At 43.2% G+C, this 24,063-nt stretch overlaps 1 protein-coding gene across 1 annotated transcript; it reads left to right on the top strand.

Annotated features, from left to right (window-relative positions):
- Positions 1 to 378: 378 nt before the first annotated feature.
- On the top strand, positions 379 to 20,800 carry LAPTM4A (lysosomal protein transmembrane 4 alpha). Its single transcript, XM_080686942.1, has 7 exons — positions 379 to 642; positions 12,269 to 12,389; positions 15,268 to 15,344; positions 15,443 to 15,565; positions 18,415 to 18,510; positions 19,012 to 19,110; positions 20,186 to 20,800. The coding sequence occupies exons 1-7, from the start codon at positions 532 to 534 to the stop codon at positions 20,258 to 20,260; spliced, it is 702 nt and encodes a 233-aa protein (XP_080543068.1). The 5' UTR covers positions 379 to 531; the 3' UTR covers positions 20,261 to 20,800.
- Positions 20,801 to 24,063: the final 3,263 nt, after the last annotated feature.

Here is a 24,063-nt window from a genome sequence, read left to right on the forward strand (position 1 = left end):
AAGCAGTACGTGGCAATGACGTCACTCAGAAAAGTCCTTCGACCTTTCCTGCCAGCTACCCATCCCGTCTCTCCCTTTTCCTATTAAATGCCTTTTTCTCTTGCCGCTCTCGTCTCGGAGATGGTAACCTACCGGGCTACACCCAACCCCAACTACCGTAGGCCTCTGAGCCAGCCAGCCCGCCCTTCCCCTCCCTTAAGAGCTGAGGCGAGTTGTACTTCTGTTTGGGCGTGACGTCTTGTCAATTTCCAAGTTGTTCCAATCAGAGGTCGAGTCCACCGAGCTTTCCGCTCTCCTATTGGCCCGTGTGAGGAGGAGGCGGGGAAAGAAGGTGTAGACCGAGGTCGCGCGAGGGCGGTGCTCGGCCCTCAGTGCGCAGGCGCGCAGTCGCTGGCTGGGGCCCGGACCGGGGGCGGGCTTGAAGACGCGTCGTTTGGTTTTGGACACAGGGACAGAGCTAGCTGGGTTCATCCGTTGAGCGGAAAGCTTTTGTCCGCGTCCCGGCCAAGAACGAGGCCCGCGAGATTCCCAATGGTGTCCATGACTTTCAAGCGGAGCCGCAGCGACCGGTTCTACAGCACCCGGTGCTGCGGCTGTTGCCATGTCCGCACCGGGACGATCATCCTGGGGACCTGGTACATGGTGAGGACGGGCGGGGTGGGAGGCTAGGGCCCTGGGGGTGTGGGAGGAATGCGCATGAGCGGGAGGCCGGGGATCCCAGTGGGAAAGGAAGAGAGTGTTCACTGGGAAGGGTGGGACTGAAAACGGCAGGCCTAGGGGCGCTTCTTTTTCGGGCGCCCTAACTTTGCGGGAGGGGACCGTGCCCAAGAATCCGAGCGGCGGGGGTGGGGATGGGGAGGTTGTTCCTTGGCCGGGATTTGAGAAGCGGGGCTGGGCCGGGCGGAGGCGGTGCGGGCAGAGGGGGAGGAGGGAAATGAGGGTGTTGTGTTTTGGTGGGAAGTTCTGGAAATTACCAGGTTTCAGTTCTTTTTGTACTTCCTTGGTCTGAAAGCCGCCCTCACCCCCCGGCCCCCTCCCTGTTCCCTGGAATTTTTTTCTCCCTAACGAAACAACGAGGAGCGGGTCTCAGTAAATGCAGCCTGGTTTCTAGGAGGTGTTTTGCCTGCGTAGCACGGAAGGGGAAAGATCCAGCTTGCGCCTCCATCGGGGGCTCCTGGGCCTCCTTGCTAGGAGGCGCTTGTGATTTCGGCAGGAGGCCGCGCTTTGTCGGGATCCGCACTCAGTCGGCTTGGGGTGCAGCTCTGCTACCCCCCCCCCCACGCCTCCCCGAGCACTAGGCAGGCGCCTTGCGTCTAGTTAAGAGACATGTTCGAGAGCCTCTTCTGTCCTGGCCACGGGCGCCGGGATCCCCTGGATGGAGACCTGTGCAATCACGTGTCATGGCCAAGTTGATTGACGGTTCACTCCTAATACTTGCGCGAACTCTGACATCATCGCCGGGATACGCGCATCTTGAAGCTGATTTGCCTGTGACTTCTCCAGATGTGTCTCGTTTAGGTCGTTTTGGGTTGTGACGCCTTTACAGAGGCTTTGACACACACACTTCTCATATCGGGGACTTGGCCAGTTTCCCTGATGTCTGTGATTGTGTGTGTGTGTGTGTGTGTGTGTGTGTGTGAGTGGGGGGGATGGGAGGGGGGGAGAGGTGGTGGCTTTGTTTCTGATAAGTTTTAAGAGGGGAGAGCTTCATCACAGACATTCCTTTTGCCTTTCTCTGTTCTCGTTACTTCCCTACCCAGCGCCTTGAAGTCATTACTGTTGGACAAACACCAGCTGAGCATCATCTTCACTAGGCAGATCGTGTTTCCTGCCCTCCCTTCCTCCCCCGCATCTGATCTACACATTATTCCCGACTGCCCTGTTTTTTTTTTTTTTTTTTTTTTACAGCCTTGCTTCATTAGGAACACTAAAAACAACAACAAAACGTGAATGTGTAGGCTCATTTGCTTGTTTCTAAGAAATACTTCCTGTGCTTTTATATTAGAAACATTTAGTGGTGTAGTTCTATCACATTCCCCCGAAAAGGCTCCTTTCTGTATTTTAACTGATTGGTCATACCGGACATCGATCAGTTAATGGCAATAGGAGCCTATGTATTTCTAACTTTCTTCCTATTTCTAATCCATTTGCTAAGGGTATGGGGCTTTACTTTCTTTTGTTTGCCTTGAACTCTGCCTTTGCTTGCCTAAAAGGATCATTGAAATCTTCAGAGTCCTCAGACCTCTTACTCACCCTGCCTCCCTCATCCCTAGAAGATGACCTTTCCCTCCTACTTTAACTGAGAATGAGTGTCCAGTGGTCGGGTACTTTTGCCTGCCAACCCAATCTTCCTTTTTCTTCTCAGTGCCTTTCCTTTCACGGAACAAAGGATTTCCAACTTCTCAAGAAGAAATAACCACCACCCCAATTTCAACCATCTGAATGTAATTGGCCTTTTTTCTTTCCAAGGCGTATTAAAATTTTATTTATTTTTTAGAGAAAGAGGAAGGTGGGGGCAGAGAGAGGGAGGGAAGGACTGGGGGGGGGGGAGAGAGAGAGAAACATCGATTTGTTGTCCCACTTATTTATGCATTCATTGGTTAATTCTTGTATGTGCCCTGACCCCCTGACCGGGGATCGAACCCACAACCTTGGTGTATCCAGACGATGGCTCTATCCTACTGAGCTTCCCGGCCAGGGCCCAAGGCAGATTTTTTTTTTTTTTTAAATGCTATGGGTTCAGTTCATAAAAATGAAAGGAATAGCAGGGAAAAGTGGGAGCTAAAACAACACATCTCAAAATGCATTTATTCTCCCAAAATAGGGAATGAGGAGTTTAAATCTCTTTTTTTCTGGAAGCACTTGTTGTGTAAACATTTCACATATCTCCCTTTCCCTGCTTTAGCCTTAGCTGTTTTTACTTTGCATCGACTTTTCTGGTTAATAGGATATTATAAGCTGCTTAACCATTTGCATGCCATAAGCATCTATAGACACAAGTGGTGGACCTTTTTTAATTAAATTCAAAATACTGTGGCAGTTAACTGGTTAAATCAATCTTAAATTAAGAGATTTATTGACCATCGAGGGTGGAAAAGTCTGGTGGACATGCAAAAAGAATAAGCCACTGGGACCGTATGTCATTGATCTTTTCTATTGGTATTACCTGCCACACAGAGGCTCCCTCAAGTGTTTCTTGGCTTGAACATGGCGTCTGCCCTCAAGATTTGTATGGTATTACAAAGAACTTTGGAGCACATACACAAAAATGAAACTCAGGGTACATTAATAAGGGGGGGTGGGATGAAAAAGTTACCGATTCTAATCAGATTCAAGATTGGAAAAGGCTATTGGTTTTCGTTACTGTTTTGCTGGTGACTTTTAAGTGTGGCTTTTAGTTGGGGAGGCATATAGCATTTAGAAAACGAGACCAGTTAGAGAAAAGCGTAATAAAATACCTCTAAACAAAGGATTTGTCCTAACAGTGCATTTTTGTTGCCAGAAGCTCCTTTGCTAAGGACGGAGAAAAAACAGGGAAATGAGTGAGGTGGGATGTCACTTCCCTCTCCAGCTACCTTGCCGTGACATTCGCCTCTGTTCCAGGGGGTGACTATTTATGATTCTTTAGATGGATGGCCTCTGTACGGGCTGGAACCTAGAGATGCAGCCCTCCCACCTCCTGGGCTCAGGCACCGTATCAGTGACTGTATCTGATACTGTGTCATTGCTTTCTAGCAACTGTTTCTACTGGTCTAGAGTAAAGAGACGGTAATACTATATACTAAAGTATTAATTGTGTGGCACTAAATAGTGCAATAGGATATGGAGGAGCCAGAGCCACTTACATGCACAGGCTTGAAGTGTTAGTCTTCGGCATTTTAGACGTGAATGAAGCACGCCTGACTTAAAGCTGGGTTAAGTAATATGTGAAATTTCAGAATGAGCTCCAGTTTAAATTCTGGCATTTCTGAAATTGTTTTCTCTATCATTTATTAAAGAATTTGAAGACATTATTTTAAACAATAGTTCCTTATGTGGTATATTTTCTATGTAATATTTATTGAATGATTGAAAATGGGCATTAATTTCTGCTGCAGGAGCTGTCCTCCGTCGTTGTTAATGGTGTACTATAAGAATGCATTTTTTTGTTGTTTTTTAAAAGAATATTTTTATTGATTTCAGAGTGGAAGGGGGAGAGAGAGAGAGAGAGAGAGAGAGAGAGAGAGAGAGAGAAAGAAAGAAAGAGAGAAGCATCAGTGATGAGAATCATTGATTGGCTGCCTCCTGCATGCCCCCTACTGGGGATCGAGCCCACAACCCGGGAATGTGCCCTTGACCGGAATTGAACCCGGGACCCTTCAGTCCGCAGCTGGACGCTCTATCCACTGAACCAAACCAGCTAGGGCCAAGAATGCATTTTGACCATTTGAAATAATTTTAGGTCTGGGAAAGATTTAATATATGGCTATTTTTTTTTTCATTTGACAACAGAATTTATTTTGAAATTATTCATCTTTCTATGGGGTGAACCCTATTGTCTGCTTAATGTGTGGCTAATTTTTCATGAGTGCCTCAAACATAACCAATTTAAAGTGAGGTAGCTGGGAGAGAAGTAAAGGCAGGTTTCCTCAAGCTGGATTCCTTTCTGGCCCTCACCCCAGCTGGATTCTTTTACATAAGTATAGCTTGTTTTTATTTCAAAGCTATTATCTTTCCTCAAACACATTGTTCTGTGCTATTTATTTTCCCTGAAATGGTCTTCTTCCCCCAACTCTTAAAAAAACTTTATGAAGGAAAATTTCAAATGTACAAAAATAGTGAAGTAGTATAAAAATCACCCAGCTTCAACCATTAACATTTTGCCAATTTGGTTAATTTTTTAAGGGTTAGCTCAAATGTTTTTTTTGGTGGAAACTTTCCTTGCTTCCCAGCCAGAGGGATCTGGTTTTCTCATTGTGCACCTGGAAACGTTTCTACATCTCTTAAATTTACTTTTTTGTTAATCCTCACCCAAGGATATTTTTTCATTGTTTTTTATTAGAGAGAGTGGAAGAGGGGTGAGGGGAAGAGAGGAGAGAAGAGAGAGAAACAGAAACATCAATGTGAGAGAGAGACATCGATTGGTTGCCTCCTGCATGGACCCTGATTGTACTGGGGTTCAAACCTGAAACCAAGGTAGGTGCCCTTGACCAGGAATCGAACCCGAGACCCTTTGGTGCACTCTAACCACTGAGCCATGCCAGCCAGGGCTAGACATTTTTAAAATGAATTGTCTCCTACAAAAAACAGGAGGAATAACTCATTAGTAACTGCACATAAGGGTAAAAGACAACAAAAACGTATAATATACATTTATTATCATTTAAATTCTGCATAAATTTTTTAAATTTTTCTGTTTTGTTTTTATTGAATTTATTGGGATGACATTGATTAGTATAATTATAAAGGTTTTAGGTGGACAATTCTGTAACACATCTTCTGTACCTTGTATTGTGGGTTCAGCACCCCAAGTTTCCTTCTATTACTGTTTATCCCCCTTTTGCCCTCTCCACCGTCCCTCCACCCCCTTTCCCTCTGGTTGTCGCCATACTGTTGTCTATGAGGTGTGTTGGTTGGTTGGTTGGATTTTGCTTAATCCCTCCACGAATTAAATGTTAAAGATAGTTAATTTTTATCTTTATCTGATGACAGTTCTTTGCTGACTTAGCTCCCTGGGGATTCCCCCCTTCTTTGCCTATGAGGCCCTGTTGGGATGCCTTGAAGCAAACACATGGTTTTAATTATAGTTTCCACAGATATTGGGTTGTGGCAAAATATGCTGTGGGAAAAAGTCAAGAATAATAATTAAAAAACAAAAACCAGTCCACAAAAGAATCTTCTGGGCTGAATGAGGCAATGAAATGAGAAAGCACAGGGCTGCTTCCATGGCCTGATGCTGTTGCTTTGTAACAAGTGAAATCTAATATTTCTGGGTTTTGTTGTTCTTGTTTGTTTATTTATATAACGTGTGAAAAAGGCTTTCAGATATAATGCACACCGCTTGGGCCAGGGTGGCTCAGTTGGTTGGGCATCATCCTGTGTACCAAGGAGTCTTGATTTCGGTTCCAGGTCAGGGCACATGCCCAGGTTTTGGGCCCAGTCCCCGGTGGGGGGCATTTCTCATCTATATATATTTTTTTCTCTCTCTAAAAATAAGATAATTTTTTGACCCACTAAATTTTTAGTACCATTCCCACATTGAGTGGTTTGTCTGTTGCTCATGGTGTTAACGTATTTGCATAGTTGCTGCATTCTATACCTCTCCATAATACTAGATTTAGAAATGAATTATTTTAATTACATTTTTGTTAATTTTCTTTGTTAAGTATAATAAAGGGAAAAATGAATTGGGAATAAAGATTCTGGAATTGTACATATTTGCTATTTTCAGAGAAATTTTTTATCGCAAGACTATAAAATCAGTTTTATGTATTTTTTGAAAAATGCTACATGGAACTTAGAAATAATCAACTGAAATCAAGTGAATTGCCTGTATTTAAGCACAGGATGGGTGTGTATTGGTGAATCTTTTAAGGCCACAAGGATGGGTTTCCAGGCTAGTAGTTTAAAATGTGACTTGGGGTTCTAATGAAATATGGTGACATAATGGAGTATAATTAACTCAATGAAGATTTGAAAAATTGTATGTTTTTAATGAAGTAGCACTGAAATTTATTTTACCATTTCTTGGTCCTTTTGATTAGACCCATGATTTGTTTTATTATTCAGGGGTATGACTCACACTGAAATGAAATTTGAGGTGTCAATACTAGAAGAAGATATAGTGGATGATTGTGACTTATCCATGGAAGAGAAGAAAGGACTTTTTTTTGTTGTTAATCCTCACCTGAGCATATTTTTTCCATTGATTTTCAGAGAAAGTGGAAGGGAGGAATGCGGGGTAGAGACAGAGAGGAAAAAGAGAGAGAGAGAGAGAGAAACATTGATGTGAGAGAGACTCATCCATTGGTTGCCTCCTGAACTCACTTGAACCAGGATGGGGAATTGAACCTGTAACTCAGGTACATGTCCTTGAGCGGAAATCGAACCAGAGACCCTTTTGTGTGAGAGCCATGCCAGCCAGGGTAAGAAAAGACATTTTAATAAATTCTATATGGGATAAAACAGATTTAAAAAGGGAAAAATTAAACTTCTAAATATATTGGATGTGTCATGTCCTTCGTTAATAATTGAGTTTGCATGTTTTTCTTGACATAAGAATGGTTTTCTATGCAGAGCTTTTTAGCTATGAGTATATTGTGTTTAGCAAAGAGTTGACTGAATTGATTCTAAGCTTTTTTAAACAGAATATATAACTTTTAATAGATGTATCTGATTATTCCATAGTTAATGCATCTAATCATACTAACTCATATGTTTATACCATGTGCACTGGGAACACCCATGGCAATGAAAATGGACTATGGAAAAGTCAGCCTTCAGCTGGGAGCCATCTTGCTAATAGGATTTCCCTTGTAAGGCCTCCCCCGAGTTGAAGGATAAAGTACCTTGCCTTTGAGCAGTGCAAGGAAAAAGGCATGTTACTGAGCATTTATTTGGAGAGTAAAGTATAAATATTTTATAGCCTTAGGTCAGTGGTCGGCAAACTCATTAGTCAACAGAGCGGCAAACCGCGGCTCACGAGCCACAGTTTGCCGACCACTGCCTTAGGTAATCATTTGTTTTAGTGCTAAGAAGCAGGCTGTCTTAAAAAGAGCCAGATTTGTATTCTAGCTCCATCCTCTGTCAGCTCAGTGAACTTACACAAATTATTTTGCTTTTTTGAACCTCAGTTTCCTCATTTGCAAGTGGACTTTAATAATATTTACTTCACTTAAGTGAATTGAAGTGATTTACATCAGAATACTTGGCATATAGTATATTTTCAGAAAATACTAGTGGATTGTGTATTTGATACTGTGACACTGTTTAGATCTCCTAGCCCAGTGGTCAGCAAACTGCGGCTCACGAGCCACGGTTTGCCGCTCTGTTGACTAATGAGTTTGCCGACCACTGTCCTAGCCTTATCTTAAAGATAAAGACTTGGGCTGCTGTCTTAGAGAATGTGTAATGAGTGATAAACACCTCTAGGGAAATTTAAGTGCTGATAAAACTGTTATTTATCATTCAGGGTGGACAGGAAAGCTACATAACACAGTTTGTTTAAAATTCTGATGATAGTCCTAGTTGGTTTGGTTTGGCTCAGTGATTGGAGCCTCAGAATGGTCACAGGTTCCATTCAGGTCAAGGGCACGTACCTTGGTTTCAGGTTGGACCCCTAGCCGTGGTCAGGGTGTGTGCGGGAGGCAACCAATTGATGTGTCTCTCTCACATCGATGTTTCTCTCTGCCGGGGCTGACCAGCAGCTCCTGAATGAAGGATGAACAGATTACTCAGACATAGTTTCACTGTGGGGGAGGGGGCTAAGGGATGGCCCGCTGAAGGAGCCAGGCCTCCTCGATTGCCTGCCTCATTAGCCTTTATTGGAATTTTTATCTTTAGATACAATGTGTTTACATTGTCCTCTACGGAAGGGCATCCAGGGATTAAGATTAAGGATTCCACCCTCCTGCACTGCTGGTGGGGATGCAGACTGGTGCACCACTGTGGAAGACAGTATGGACTTTCCTCAAAAAGTTAAAAATGGAACTCCCATTTGACCCAGTAATCCCACTTCTAGGAATATATCCCAAGAAACTAGACATACCAATCAGAAAGGATATATGCACCTCTATGTTCATAGCACTATTTACAATAGCTAAGATTTGGGAACAGCCTAAGTGCCCATCAGCAGATGAGTGGATTAAAAAACTGGTACATCTATACAATGGAATATTATGCTGCTGTAAAAAAGAAGGAACTTTTACCATTTGCAACAACATGGATGGAACTGGAGAGCATTATGCTAAGCGAAATAAGCCAGTCGGAGAAAGATAAATATCACATGATCTCACTCATATCCTATCTAATAAAAGAGTAATATGCAAATTGACTGTCACTCCAACACACAAGATGGCTGCCCCCATGTGGACACAAGATGGCTGCCACAAGATGGCCTGCAAGGGAGGGCAGTTAGGGGTGACCAGGCTGGCAGAGGAGGGAAGTTGGGGGCGACCGGGCCTGCAGGGAAGGGCAGTTGGGGGGGACCCAGGCCTGCAGGGGAGAGCAGTTGGGGGGAACCAGGCCTGCAGGGGAGAGCAGTTGGGGGGGACCAGGCCTGCAGGGGAGGGCAGTTGGGGGGACCAGGCCTGCAGGGGAGGGCAGTTGGGGGGACCAGGCCTGCAGGGGAGGGCAGTTGGGGGGACCAGGCCTGCAGGGGAGGGCAGTTAGGGGTGACCAGGTCTGCAGGGGAGGGCAGTTAGGGGCAAACAGGCTGGCAGGGGAGCAGTTAGGCATCCATCAGGCTGGCAGGCAGAGGTGGTTAGGGGCAATCAGGAAGACAGGCAGGCGAGCAGCTGGGAGCCAGCAGTCCTGGATTGTGAGGATGTCTGACTGCCCGTTTATTTCACTAAGCGGGCAGTCGGACATCCCTCGAGGGGTCCCAGATTGGACGAGGGTGCAGGCTGGGCTGAGGGACACCCCCCCCCCCCAATGCATGAATTTCGTGCACTGGGCCTCTAGTGTGGGATATAATGATCAACATAATTTGATGAACAAGAATAGATCTAGAGACAAATGGCAGGGGAGGGGGGCTAGAGAGTAACCAAAGGACTTGTATGCATGCATATTAGCATAACCAATGGACACAGACACTGGGGCAGTGGGGGCTTGCCCGGGGTGGGAATGGTTTGGGGAGGGGGGTGTCAATTGGGGAAAGAGGAGACATATGTAAAACTTTAGACCAGCCGTGGGCAAATTATGGCCCGCGGGCCGGATCTGGCTGTTCTATCCGGTTCTCTTGCTCTCCCCTCCGCTCCTTTACTTTGAATTTATATTAGTTCACACAAACACTCCATCCATGCTTTTGTTCCGGCCCTCCGGTCCAGTTTAAGAACCCATTGTGGCCCTCGAGTCAAAAAGTTTGCCCACCCCTGCTTTAGACAATAAAAAAAATTATAAAAAAAAAAGATTAAGGATTCCGGTAAACACCCGGGGGTCTGCACATGCACAGATTTGTTTGGAAAGGTCAGGGAATAATCAGGGTTCCGCCTTTGACACTTCCCTAAGTCGGAATTCTGATTAACAGGGCAGGCGCGGCCTTCCGCACACTTTTATCAGATGTCCTCCTTACAAACTTTCCAACCAAGTCTTGTGTGCTCCCCAACATCTGTCTGTCTCTCACCCTCCCTTCCACTCTGTCTACAAATCAACAGACCTCAGGTGGGAATTATCAACAGCAAACATTTCTGATGATAAGGCTCAAACATTCCTTGAAAGTATCAACTGTTCAGATTTTCAAAAGGGGAGAAGGACAGATTCTGTGAACTCGAGATAGGAAAGCCTGACTCCAATTCTAGGTGCAATTTTTTTCTATGAAATCATTAGTACCAGTTTGAGCATTTAAATGGCGTGGTGCCTCCTGGGATACGGCAGGGACTCAAAACTAGAGGCATGAATATTTCCTTTTTAAATGGAGTTACAACCCTCCCATGCCACCCCGGAAAATGTATCAGATAATTACGAAGGGATTTCAGCAAGATGTTTGACAAGGTCTCAAGATCAAGATGTTCCTCTGGGTCAGATAAAGAATTTTACTGAAACATTATTGATTAATGGGAAGAGGACAGTCTCTGGCAGCCGGCTTCACCAATGGAAATACTGATTACATGCTGATTATATTTTCAAATGCAGGATGCAGAGAGAGAGGAAATCCATATGGTATCAGAATCTAGATTGAGAAAAGTCCTAACAGGCAAGAGTATAAGATAAAATTTGATTGTAAATGTATGAGGGCTTATGCTTGGGCCTCTGAACGCAATTGTACAGGTTCAGATGGCAGCCTAGTGGGATCAAGTGTGGAAAAGAATCAGGGGTTTTGGGGAGTTACTCTCATACAACATTGAGAACACTTAGGAGGCTGGTGCAGTTTCAGGCTGCATTAACTGAAATTGGTTAGCTGTGTTCTCTCCGGACCCATCTTCGCTCACAAACAGTGTGTCCAGTGAACTGGGGCATGTGTGTAGAGGAGAGCCAAGGGGACTTCGTGACGTAGCGGGCAGGATGCTCGTAAGAGAAGCAGTTTAAGAACCTGAGGGTTTGCTCTGGAAAAGACTTCTTTGGAGGCACATGTCAGTTGTCCGTAGGTGTTAGAGGAGCACTTACTCAGAAGGGGGAGCAGATTATCTCAAAGGGTAGAATTAAGACTAGTATGTGAAGTGACGTAGTCAAAATCTTGGAAAGTCTTTAAAGTATTTAGTCAAGAGGAAATAGTTCTCTATCACTGGGTAGGAAATATTGTGGAGGGGTTTCAAGCTTTTCTGATAGCTCATTATATGTTTGCCCGATGGCTGTTACATTATCTGATGGATAAGTATATTGGATGAACTAGCTTCTTCAATACCAGACATCTAAAGATGTGACTCGAATGATTTGTAATAGTCCCTTATGTTTAATTGTTGCCCTGTTTTAGTCTGTTGTATTGAATCAAATCAGTCATCTTTTCTTGGAAACAGATAAGTTTATACTTTAACGTTATCATATATTTATTTTAAAAATATTCTTATCGTGGTATTGCGTATTATTTTATCTCACAGGTAGTCTCCAATTACATGTCTTTCTTACTTCAAGTAGAACAATTTTAGATATGGGAAGACATTTAAAGATTGTGCTGCAAACTGCTGCCTGGTTAATAATCTACCTATATTAAAGCCTAAGCGACTGTAATGATAGAACAACCGTTGACCGGTTGGTATGATGCACACTGACCACCAGGGGGCAGACACTCAATGCAGGAGCTGCCCCCTGGTGGTCAGTGCACTCCCACAGGGGAGTGCCGCTCAGCCAGAAGCTGGGTTCATGGCTGGGGAGCGCAGCTGTGGCAGCGGGAACCTCTCCCAACTCCGGGGCAGCATTACTGAGCGGGGGTAGCAGGCGCAGAGGGCTGGGATGAGCGCAAGTGGCCCCGGTTCTGGCTCCTCCCTGGCTGCCTGCTGCTCTGCTACAACCCCTGAGGGTCCCAGATTGCGAGAGGGTGCAGGCCGGGCTGAGGGACACCACCACCACCGCCCCCCCAGTGCCAGAATTTCATGTTCCGGGCCTCTAATATAATTGATAAAATTATCTTCCATAGGTGGTTAACCTGTTGATGGCAATTTTGCTGACTGTGGAGGTAACTCATCCAAACTCAATGCCATCTGTCAACATTCAGTATGAAGTCATTGGCAATTACTATTCATCTGAGAGAATGACAGGTATGTTTTTAGGTGAAAATATCTCCTGCTAATTACACACACACACACACACACACACACACACACACACACACGTTATTTCGAAAAGAATTAAATTCTGTTTAAGTTATTCAACCTGCTGAGGCAGAAAAGTGTTTTGTGGGCTTTTCAAAGATACTCAGTGAGGATTATTACTAGTATAATTGACCATTTCTAGCCAGATAATGTAATGGCTAGAAATGGTATTTCATACTTTGACTCCTGTTTTGGTGTTGTGGAGATCAGAGGGAAAGAAGGAATTACAAAAAAACTGAACCTTTGAGGGTCAGCTGACTAGTGTAGCAGAGGATGGGAGATTTGCTCAAGGAACAAAACGACTTACAGTAAATATAAAATACAAATTATTTGAATATTTGGTGATATCTTTTACTTAGGGTCACTATTCTAAATATATTTCTGTTTGGATGAAACAAGACTTGCCATTAGAGTTAAAAATAGAGGAACCTTAGGACATTCATAGATATTACCTTTTTAAACCTATGCATCTCCTGATAGCAGTATTTTCATTTATCTTCTCTACGGTTCAGGTGCAGAAAAGTTGTAGTTTTACATTATTATAAATTATGTTAGAAATTTAATATTTGAGCAGGAAATTATGCCTCAGACTTCTCAGTGCAAATAATTTATGTTGATTTAAAAAAAAAATTTCGCTTCAAAAGAATGTTCCCAGTTCACTGTATATGTTATATGTTGTATTACAGGATCTGGATGATCATTTTTAAAATGATTAGCTTTTATTATAAAGTTGTGTGCTTTGTTACGTTTATGACCTGCTCTAATCCATTTATGAAGTTGTTTTTTAAAAAAATTTGGTTGTGAATTTAAATGATTCATTGTCCTCAGGGCTAACTTCCGTTTCCAGGAGCCAGGTAGTGTTTTGTGGGCATCCGTCATATGTTTATGAAAACTCTAATAACTTTTCACACTTTGTATCTAAGGTGCTTTTTAAAAAAGGGTCTCCTGAGTGTCTTTTCAAAGTATAGTATAATCCTTTAATTTTTTTGCAAATGTGATAGAAAAAATACCAAGAACATATTAGAAACATTCCTTCTGGCATTTGTTTTTTTGTTTTTGAGTTGTCTGTTTTTATTTAAAAACCAAGATACAACACTAAATAAATGTTAGCTCTAATGACCACTTACGGTATTTATAAAATTTTACTTTAGGTTATAAAATGTTACTGAACCTCCTCATGTCAGCCTCTTCCCTGGTCATGTTGTTTCTCTTAAAGGTGAGATGTAGAAAAAGATTTAGGGTTATTGAGATTCTTGTATGTCTGTACAACCGGCTCCCAGCCTTGGTCAGAGCTCCAGGTGTGAAGTCACAAGTTTATTGTATGTTGCATGAGTATTGTAACTCTCCAGAGAATCAGATGTATTCATTATCAGTTTTTCTTAGTTATAATTCTACAAAAGCCCTTGCTGTTGAGAGAATAGAAAAATACATAGTTCTTGGTCATGTGGTATCTGTGTTTCTTTGGAACAATGAGGAAGTTGAGAAACAAAGAAAACAGACCTGAATGTAGCAGAGGTGCCAGCTGAAGGATGCGGAGCAATGAGCTTGAGTATTGGGGTGGGGAAGAGGAGAGCAGTTAAGGATAACCTTTAATTTCAGATCATGTATTTTACCTAAGGCACAAGGGGCATCTGTAGCATTCTGTGTGTAATACACATGTCTCTTAAGGAAATACCAGCCTTTCCCTTCAGTTAAACCCTGCTCAAATCACAAAACCCAACTTATGTTATTTCTTTTATATTTTTTTCCTGATTCTCCAGGCAAAGCTGACTGTTTCTGCTTCTATTGTAGCACTTGCCACTTTGGATTATAATTCTCTCCTTGCACATCTTAGCCTCTTAGACTCTGGCCAGAGATCTGTCTCCCTAGCAGGGTACCTGGTTCATGTGACATCCCCCTGGTTGACAAACTCATTAGTCAACAGAGCCAAATATTAACAGTACAACAATTGAAATTTCTTTTGAGAGCCAAATTTTTTAAATTTAAACTTCTTCTAGCACCACTTCTTCAAAATAGACCCGCCCAGGCCGTGGTATTTTGTGGAAGAGCCACACTCAAAGGGCCAAAGAGCTGCATGTGGCTTGCGAGCTGTGGTTTGCCAACCATTGTGCCATCCTATCCTATATAATAAAAGCCTAATATGCTAAGTGGTCGTCCGTTCAACCAAAGCGTAATATGCTAATGATATGCTAAGGTCGCTTAACCGCTCGCTATGACATGCACTGACCACCAGGGGGCAGTAGACTGGTTGACCAGTCGCTGTGATGTGCACTGACCACCAGAGGGCAGATGCTTCGACTGGTAGGTTAGCTTGCTGCTGGGATTTGGCCAGTTGGGACTGAGCGAGTCGGGCTGGACAGGCCCTGGAGCTCTCCCGTGGTCCCTCCCTGGCTGGCCAACCTCCTGTGTCCTGATTGTGCACCGGTGGGGTCTCTTGGCCTGGCCTGTGACCTCTCACAATCTGGGACCCCTCGGGGGATGTCAGAGAGCCGGTTTTGGCCCAATCCCACAGGCCAGGCCAGAGGACCCCACTGTGTATGAATTCGTGCACTGGGTCTCTAATCCTTAATAAGTATTAGTGAGTTGTAGCAGTTTAACAAACAAGAAAACAAAGGGACTAATTGCTTAAGCTTCATTACTTAAAGCTGAGGAAGATTTTTTTTTTAACCCTCTTGAATTTTTTTACCCTCTTAGATCTTTTTCATAGCCAATCTTGAAAATACTTTGATGTTTGTAAGCTAGCTTTAAAGTGTTATTTTGTTATGAAGAGTTTTGTTCTTTTTGTGTAAGTCGCTTAATTAGATTTTGGTTTTTGTTTTCTTAGATAATGCCTGTGTTCTTTTTGCCGTCTCTGTTCTTATGTTTATAATCAGTTCAATGCTGGTATATGGAGCAATTTCTGTAAGTATCCTATGTTTTCAACTTTCGGACTTTGCTTTTTACTGAACGGTACTTAGTACTTCCATTTATGTGATGTGGTTGTTATTTTTTTTCTTCAGTATCAAGTGGGTTGGCTTATTCCATTCTTCTGTTACCGGCTTTTTGACTTCGTCCTCAGTTGCCTGGTTGCTATCAGTTCTCTCACTTACTTGCCAAGAATCAAAGAATATCTGGATCAATTAGTAAGTGTGTATGCTAATTAAATTTATTTTTTTCCATTTTAAGTAAAATATTTAAATTTAAATTCCTAGCTTTTTAGGCACTATTTTTATTTTAACCGACCCTATTTATTTTTTTTAAGGTGTTCTAAAATAATATCACTACTCTTAACTACCATGTTGAAAACCAGTAAGATGAAAATAGAATTATCTTCTTACCATACCATTTGGATAGTCAATATTAGAAGTCCCTAAAAATGGTTATTATGGAATTTGAGGAATAGTTCAACTTTTGTTTTGAATAAACTAAAAGTATAATAATTCGACTGTACTTGGCACTCATTAAAGTATTAGCTTTTTATTTTTGCAGGCCTTCATAGCAAATATTTGAGTGCCTACTGTTTGCTTATTCTGTGATAGGCGAACTGTTGGTGAATGATGTAGATATAAAGAACCACCCCCCACCAAAGAAAAAAGATAACTTCCCCTTCACGGAGCAAACCATTGAGGAGTCAGGACATGAAGATGTTATCTGTGATAATGAACTAGAGCTGTCACAGGACGGTGGTAAATGCGGAGCTTAAGTGCTGTATGACAGAGGGGCAGCGAACACTCTAGACCAAAGTAAGGTCTAGACCAGTGGTTCTCAACTTTCTAATGCCGCGACCCTTTAATACAGTTCCTCGTGTTGTGGTGACCCCCAACCATAAAATTATTTTCGTTGCTACTTCATAACTAATTTTGCTACTGTTAATGAATCGTAATGTAAATATCTGTGATTTCCGATGGTCTTAGGCGACCCTGCTAGCGGTTCTCAACCTGTGGGTCGCGACATTAGAAAGGTTGAGAACCGCTGCTGTAGAGCCTAAGACCATCGGAAAACACAGATATTTACATTACGATTCATTAACAGTAGCAAAATTGCAGTTATGAAGTAGCAACGAAAATAATTTTATGGCTGGGGGTCACCACAACACGAGGAACTGTATTAAAGGGTCGCGGCATCAGAAAGGTTGAGAACCACTGGTCTAGAAGGAGGAGTGGGGCCCAGATAGATGAAAATTCACTTAAAAAATTCTGCCTTTCAAGAATTTTCACCCCACTTTCAGACTTTCTGCCGAATCCATTTTGTGTACCACCAAATTTATCATTCATTCTAAGAAACATTTGTTGGTTGCTTCTTATGTGTAAGGCACTGCCGGATCCTAGGGCTATATCAGTAGAACTTTCTAGTGAAGGAATTGGAAGATTGACAGTCACTGAATTAAAATTGTGGTAAAAGCTGTGAAGGGAAGGTGGAGGCTGCTGTGTGAGTGGCTATCACACAGGTATCAGACCTGAGCTGGGAAGCGAGATTTAATTCTAGGTAGGAATTAAGATAGGGAAAGTGCAAAAGAGAATGATCCAGGTAAAACTGACACCTCGAAGCAGGAAGGAGCATGGGCGATGGCCGGGGACTGGAAGAGGACTGGTGAGTGGCCACAAGAGGAATGGAAGGTAGGAATGTGGTGAGGCTGGAGAGAAGTGGCCGGGCACAGGGCCTGTTGGCCTGGTCAGCAGCTTCCTAAACACAGTTCTCTCTGCTTAGGTCATCGCTGGCTGAAAATTGCAAGCCTTCTGAATAAAGTCATAGCATTTCTGCCATGAGCTGGCTCCATTATGTGTTTGTCCTTTCTATTTACAGGTGAAGAAAGCTTGAATTGTTTTGTCCCAAGGACACTTAGTTTGGGGTTCTTGTGTGGATTTTTCTTTCTTTTTGGTCCTTTGGGATTTCTTTGTGCTACTTTTTTATGAAAACGTGAGATTATTTGAGTTGACAGTTCCATTGAAAAACGTGGTTTAAAACGATTAAATGAGCTCTATAGAAACCCATGGAAATGAAATGTTTACTGCTCCTTTTACAGACCTCTCTGGTTTCTCCCTGTTTTGTTCACTTGGTCTCTCAGGCTGGAAGGGACTTTGTCTGTTGGCCACCTTGTACATCCTGAATGATTCTTTTGTAATGCCCCTCTCCTTGAACCTAGTCCTAGCGCATTGTCTCGCACACAGTAAATGCAGACTAAATATTTGAATGCATATAGTCGGTCCTTCTCAGTAGAACGTGGTATGCCTGCAGCAGATCCTGCAATCCCCCGGCTTTATAACCAGGGCATGCCTTCCTTTGCCCCTCCCAATGAGCGGGGACTGACGATTGGCTTTTAGGTGAATTATTTTCCCAGGTGGAACCAAATGGCCCATGGACTTCAGATAAATATCAGCGCTTCTTGATTTAATGATTTTGAAAAGAAAGAAAGTGAGCTCAATTTAGACTCTTAGGACTCTTCTGAATATTCAAACAAATGTATTTTAAGTGATCAGTCACATGCCTTAATGATGAGGCTTTAAAGTACTTGAGTTAAATTCTGTTTGTAAGTTTTTATTGGAATATCAGTTCGGACTTGGTGCCTTTTGCTTGTATTTGTGCCATGCTCTGTAGGTTGTCACTGAGTGCAGGTGCTGTGGCTGAATTATAAGCATGTGTATGCTTAATAGACTTTATTTCTTAGAGCAGTTTCAGGTTCACAGCAAAATTGAACAGAAAGTACAGAGAGTTTCCCACATATTCCCTACTTCCGCCCCCATAACCTCTCTTACTACCCACATCCCAAACCACAGTGATTGATTTGTTACAGTTGTGAACCTGCATTGACACATCATTATTGCCTAAAATCCATGGTTTTCATTAGGGTTCATTTTTGGTGTACATTCCACACAGATTTGGGCACATGTATAATGACATGTGTTCATCACAGTATTGATCAGAATAGTTTCACTGCCCTAGAATTCCTCTCTGCTCTGCCTCTTCATCCCTCCTTTTTTTTTTTTTTTAATAGCCTGATTTTCCCTATAAAGATGACCTCCTGGCATTGGACTCCAGCTGCCTCCTGTTCATTGTTCTTGCGTTCTTTGTCTTATTCATCATCTTTAAGGTGAGTTGCTGACTGAATATTTGGGGGCCAGTTAGACTGTGACACTGTCCATCTAAACCTCCTGTTGCCTTATCTCCCTGCAGTTCACAGTAGGTGACTGTTCATTTTGAGACAGCAGTAGAGAGAGCTTTCAGGGAATGTCCTCCCTCTTGTTTCCAGAGAATGGTTGGGAATGCCAGGATCCTTATTAAGGATTGTCCTGTTTTTAGAAGTGGTTCATGATTTGGATTGAAAATGGTTAAAATTCCCGAGGTTCAGAAACAGAATTCCTTCTGCAGCACAATGGTTATCAGACCTGATACCCCAAATCTGGTTTTTCTGTAAAGTGGTGATAATGAAACTTGTGACGTAAGTGAGAGCAAGTGGAGCTAGGGCCTGGCCTGTGGGTGTCCGTTTCCTTCTCCATGGAGAACGGTGGGGAAAGCATTAGAAGTCCCCTTAGTTTTAGAACAGGCAGTCTGTTGAGTCTAGCATATGTAAATTTTATTTTTATTCATTTAGGCTTATCTAATCAACTGTGTTTGGAACTGCTATAAATACATCAACAACAGAAACACACCAGAGATTGCTGTGTACCCTGCCTTTGAAGCACCTCCACAGGTGAATGACCTTCTAATATATTGAGACCTCACTGGCCATTATTGATTATTCTCAAGAACCTGGGTCTTGACTTTCTCTTCAATGCCATGACTGTGCTCTAGGGCACGAATAGCTTAAATTCACAAGATTGAGCATTTCCCAGTTGGAATCCTGGGGACATGGGCGAGAGACAGCCTGCACTTCAGTCTTACTCAGTTTGGCTGTTAAGTTGGATTCATCAGTGCTTCCTAAGAGTATTGCATTTTGTGGGGCGAGTAGGCAGGAAACAGCAGTGTGACCCATGCCAGGCTTGTGGGTTCTGGAACTCTTGAGGATGGAGGGACCATCAGTTGTGTTGCTTTCACAAAACATGCATACGATCCAAAGGAGAAGCTGACTTCCTGTGGGGAGATAGCTGAATGGGCTCCACGAGTCTTTTGGGGATGCTCACCTCGTGCGGCCCTCTAGTTGCTACGCTACTCTTTCCAGGTTTTCAACATGTAGAATCTCTGTGGCCCGTGTAGGGCCAGCCTGTCACACTTGGAGTCAGTAGGTTAGAATGCTGCTCTCCTGCATAGATGTGCCCTTTACCCCAGAAGAAATAGGTACCCGATCCTTTGACTGTAGATGATGATGAAATTCCAGGATGCAGCATTTCATTGGAGGCTTCCTTTAGCATGGTCCACTGGGTCCCTTAATCTAGACCCGAAACTACCTGAGGTGTAGTTACTACTTGATCAGTCACATGGGAAGGGTGGGAAGAGCAGGGGCACATGCTTCCTGTCCAGGTGTTTGGTAGCCCCCCAGGGTTAGTTCAGAAGCAAAATTCTGCCATTCCTTCCATCCCTCCACCCTCCTTCCCTCTCTCCTCTCCCTCCTCCCTTCATCCCTCTCTAGCATTCGGGATCAGATGTCTCATCTGCATGTAAAGGTCCAGGTTACTAGTCATCTCTCCTCTTAGTGCCTGCTTCGTTTCTTCAGCTCTTCTCTGTGGGTTTGTGTGTCCCTTTTTAGGACATAAAATCTGAAAGCTGAATTATTCCAAGTAGGATTTTAAAGGACAATTAAGTCTGATACAACTTTTTTCTCTCTCTAGTACGTTTTGCCAACCTATGAAATGGCAGTGAAGATGCCTGAAAAAGAACCACCGCCTCCTTACATACCCGCCTGAAGACTCCCGCCTTTGTCAATAAACCCTATACCAGCTTTTTGTCGTGTTTATTTTACAGAATGCTGCAATACAGGGCTCTTAAACTTGTTTGATATGAACTACATTTTCCTTTGTGTAAGCATTTATTTTCAAACACTAACAAGCTTTTGGGACATCTGTTAGAAGTCAGTTTTTTGTTTTGTTAAGTCTATTACATTTTAGTAGTTTTTGAAGACAATCTAGTTAAGCAAGAGCAAAGTGCCATTGTTTGCCTTTAATTGGGGGGTGGGGAGGGGTGCTCTCTACACATTTTCTTTTTTAACTTTGCATTTCCTTTATATAATAGTTTGCGTTTTGGTTATTTGCTGCCCTGGATACTTTCAGGAGGAATGAATAAAATATTCATGGTGAGTGAGTTAGGTATAAGATCTGGTTTTCAGCTGTGAAAACAGGAAAAAATGTATGACGTTTTAACTTGACTGTGGAAATGACGGTTGCATGTTTCTAATTTGTATGTTTCCATTTTGTGATAAGATGCTTTAATAAATTTCTTAAAATTTACCGTTGTCATTTTTAAGAAGTCTATATTACCCTTTTTTTGATAAAGCCCAATATTTTTCATTATAATAAGCTCAGACTGCCATGGATTTTGATACTTTGAGACTATAATGCTAGATTTTTTTTATTATAAAGCATTTTTTTAATCCAGTGACTCTGAAGTATTATTTAACGTTATAGAGATACATATTACGTTAATTTAGGTCATAAATTAACATAAATGGTTTGATAGAAAAATTATGCGGGTAGTGTGGCAAGCTCTGCTTTTATGTTGAGATCATTTAGTTGGGTAATGAGTTCATCAAGAGCAGTTCATGTTGAAATGCATCATTTGACCTCCAGAGGGGAACCAAAGAGAAAGCAGAAGCAAACTGCAGCTTATGGGCGCCACAGCTGAAGTTCTCTCCTGAAAATATTCCGTTTTGCATCTTGCTAAGAATGCAGCTGTGGTGACGTGCTCATCTAGCTTATAGACATATATATTTTACATATTTTTAAATTGAATTTGTTGGAGTGACATTGGTTTGCAAAACCATACAGGTTTCAAGTATACAACTCAATAAAACATCATCTGCTCACTGCGTCATGGGCCCAACATCCCAAGCAAACTCCATCCCCACTCCCCCAACCCCTTTGCCCACTCTCACCCACACGCCCTCACCCCATTCCCTTTTCCCTCTGGCTGTCACCAAACCAGTACTTGTTTGTTGGTTTATGGATAATAACCATTCTGACTGGTGTGAGGTGATATCTCATTGTAGTTTCAATTTGCATCTCTCTGATGATTAGTGATGTTGAGCATTGTGTCATGTCTATTGGCCACTGTATGTCCTTTTATGAGAAGTGTTCATTGAGGTCCTTTGCCCATTTTTAAAATTGGATTGTCTGTTTTCCTGGTGTTGAGTTGTATAAGTTCTTTATATATTTTGGGAATTAACCCCTGATCAGATGTATCCCTGGCAAATATGTTCTCCCATGCAGTGGGTTCCCTTTTCATTTTGTTGATGGTTTCTTTTGCTGTACAAAAGCTTTTTAGTTTGATGTAATCCCATTTGTTTATTTCCTTTGTTTCCCTTACCCTAGGAGATGTATTGGCAAAAATATTACTATGAGAGATGGCTGAGATTTTACTGCCTATGTCTTCTAGGGTTTTCATGGTTTTGTGCCTTACGGTACATTTAAGTCTTATCCATTTTGAGTTTATGGCTTGGCTGTGTGACTTGTGTGGAATTGATGTAAGCCACTTCGTTGCAAAAGCATAAGGATCCGTCCTCTTGTTCTGCCATCTTTCCTGTCTTCGTCACATGATCATTGTACCCCAGATTGGGACCAGCACCCCTCAAGTCTGGGTGCCAGAATGACCATGTAGAGAAAAGTTGCAGCCAACCTACAAAGGACATGTAACAGAACAAGAAATACATCTTTATTGTGGTAAGACCCTGAGATTTTGGGGACATTAGTTACCACAGTATAAACTTGCCAGAGCTGACTATAAATAGTCTTTTTAGAACTGTAAAAACAATATAGCAGTATTAACATGACTTTCTAAAGAAAGCTAACCAGCCGAAATCGGTTTGGCTCAGTGGATAGAGCGTTGGCCTGCGGACTGAAGGGTCCCGGGTTCGATTCCGGTCAAGGGCATGTACCTTGGTTGCGGGCACATCCCCAGTGGGAGGTGTGCAGGAGGCAGCTGATCGATGTTTCTCTCTCATCGATGTTTCTGGCTCTCTATCCCTCTCCCTTCCTCTCTGTGAAATATCAATAAAATATATTAAAAAAAAAAAAAGAAAGCTAACCATAATTTATGCCCTAATCCAGTGGTGGGCAAACTCAGTCAACAGAGCCAAATATCAACAGGACAACGATTGAATTTCTTTTGAGAGCCAAATTTTTTAAACTTATACTTCTTCTAGCGCCACTTCTTCAAAATAGACTCGCCCAGGCCGTGGTATTTTGTGGAAGAGCCACACTCCAGGGGCCAAAGAGCCGCATGTGGCTCGCGAGCCGCAGTTTGCCGACGACTGCCCTAGTCTAACCAAATAGTTTTAAATTTTCCATATGGCTACATGCAAATGTGCTGAGACAGACCATGGTGCTTTATGTTGCTTCTCCAGAACTCTGAACTTCAGAGAAGGAGCCAGGTGGCGGGGGAGGCCCGAGGAAGGGGGCGCCGCCCAGCACAGAGCTGTCCTGCCAGGCAGTGAAGTGAAACAGCAAAGCCGTTTCCTCAGCGTCCTTAGACTCTTGGAAAAAGCAATGCCAGGTGTTTTCTTCTACAAACTGTCCTTCCTGCTCATGGGCCTGCCCAGGAAGAGCTGGATACCAGCTCTGTGGTATCATCTTCCATTCCCTGAAGTCTCCCCCCACCATAGACTGAACCTGCCGGTGGTGAGGTAGAGCTTAGGGGAATTCAGCAGCGAACAGTGCAGGCATTGGCCCTGCCCTCCTGGAGCCTGCAATCAAGTGGGTCGGGTAGTTGGGGTTGTCCTGGAAGTGAAGGTGCGGGGTTTAAGAAGAGAATGACTTTAAGGTTACTGGGTGGAGCGTGGGTTTTAAAGGGCCAAAGTCTGGAAGCAGGAAGACGGGAAAGGTTCCATTGGAGTTCATGTTCTTTGTCATGTTTTATGACTCACTCAAAAGTCACCTGCTTTGATCACTTCTCTCCCAGGAGACTGTGAGTTCCTGGAGGACTCCCTTGGCCAGCTTCCAGCTCTGTGCTGTCATGGAAAATACCTTTTTTCCTAATGTGACACCCTCCGCCCCCCTCCTCCCCCCCAGTCTAGGTAGCCCCATCGAGGCTCACTCCTGCTGCTGTGATGTGGCCTCTTCTACCCTAAACCCTTCCTTTGTTTCACCGTCTCCAGCTTCAATAAACTTACTCTCGAAATACCCGCTGCCGTGAAATCTCTCCTGCCTGAAGTCAGGAACCCACACATTCCAGACCTGGTGGCCACCTGCTGGAGAAGAACTAGGATGTGGGCGGGAGAGCGCCTCGCAGGCTGCCTTGTCTTCGCTTCTCCAGCTAGTAGGGCCTCTCTGGGGAATGTTTGTTTGCCATTCTATTCTGGGGAACATACTTTTGCCCACCCCTGTAAGGTCAATAGTGTGTGCAGATGTTTGAACCGGTATGAAAGCATTGCTATTCATGCTGCAATCTGAGGCTTTTTTTTTTTTTTTTTAACTGAGAACCCACCGCAAAAGGTGGGTCCCTCGGCCAGGGAAAGGAATGTAGTGTGGGGAGCAGGATGAAGACTTGGGGCAGGGCT

The sequence above is a fragment of the Plecotus auritus genome (genome assembly GCF_963455305.1).
Source record: "Plecotus auritus genome assembly, chromosome: 8".
NCBI lineage: Eukaryota > Metazoa > Chordata > Mammalia > Chiroptera > Vespertilionidae > Plecotus > Plecotus auritus.

Bases quoted from the DNA above. Each gene is read 5' to 3' on its own strand.
- LAPTM4A (XM_080686942.1), top strand. From the start codon at position 532: ATGGTGTCCATGACTTTCAAGCGGAGCCGCAGCGACCGGTTCTACAGC. The intron at 12,390-15,267 runs GTATGTTTTTAG...TTGTTTTCTTAG, and splicing joins TTCATCTGAGAGAATGACAG to ATAATGCCTGTGTTCTTTTT. The intron at 19,111-20,185 runs GTGAATGACCTT...TTCTCTCTCTAG, and splicing joins CCTTTGAAGCACCTCCACAG to TACGTTTTGCCAACCTATGA.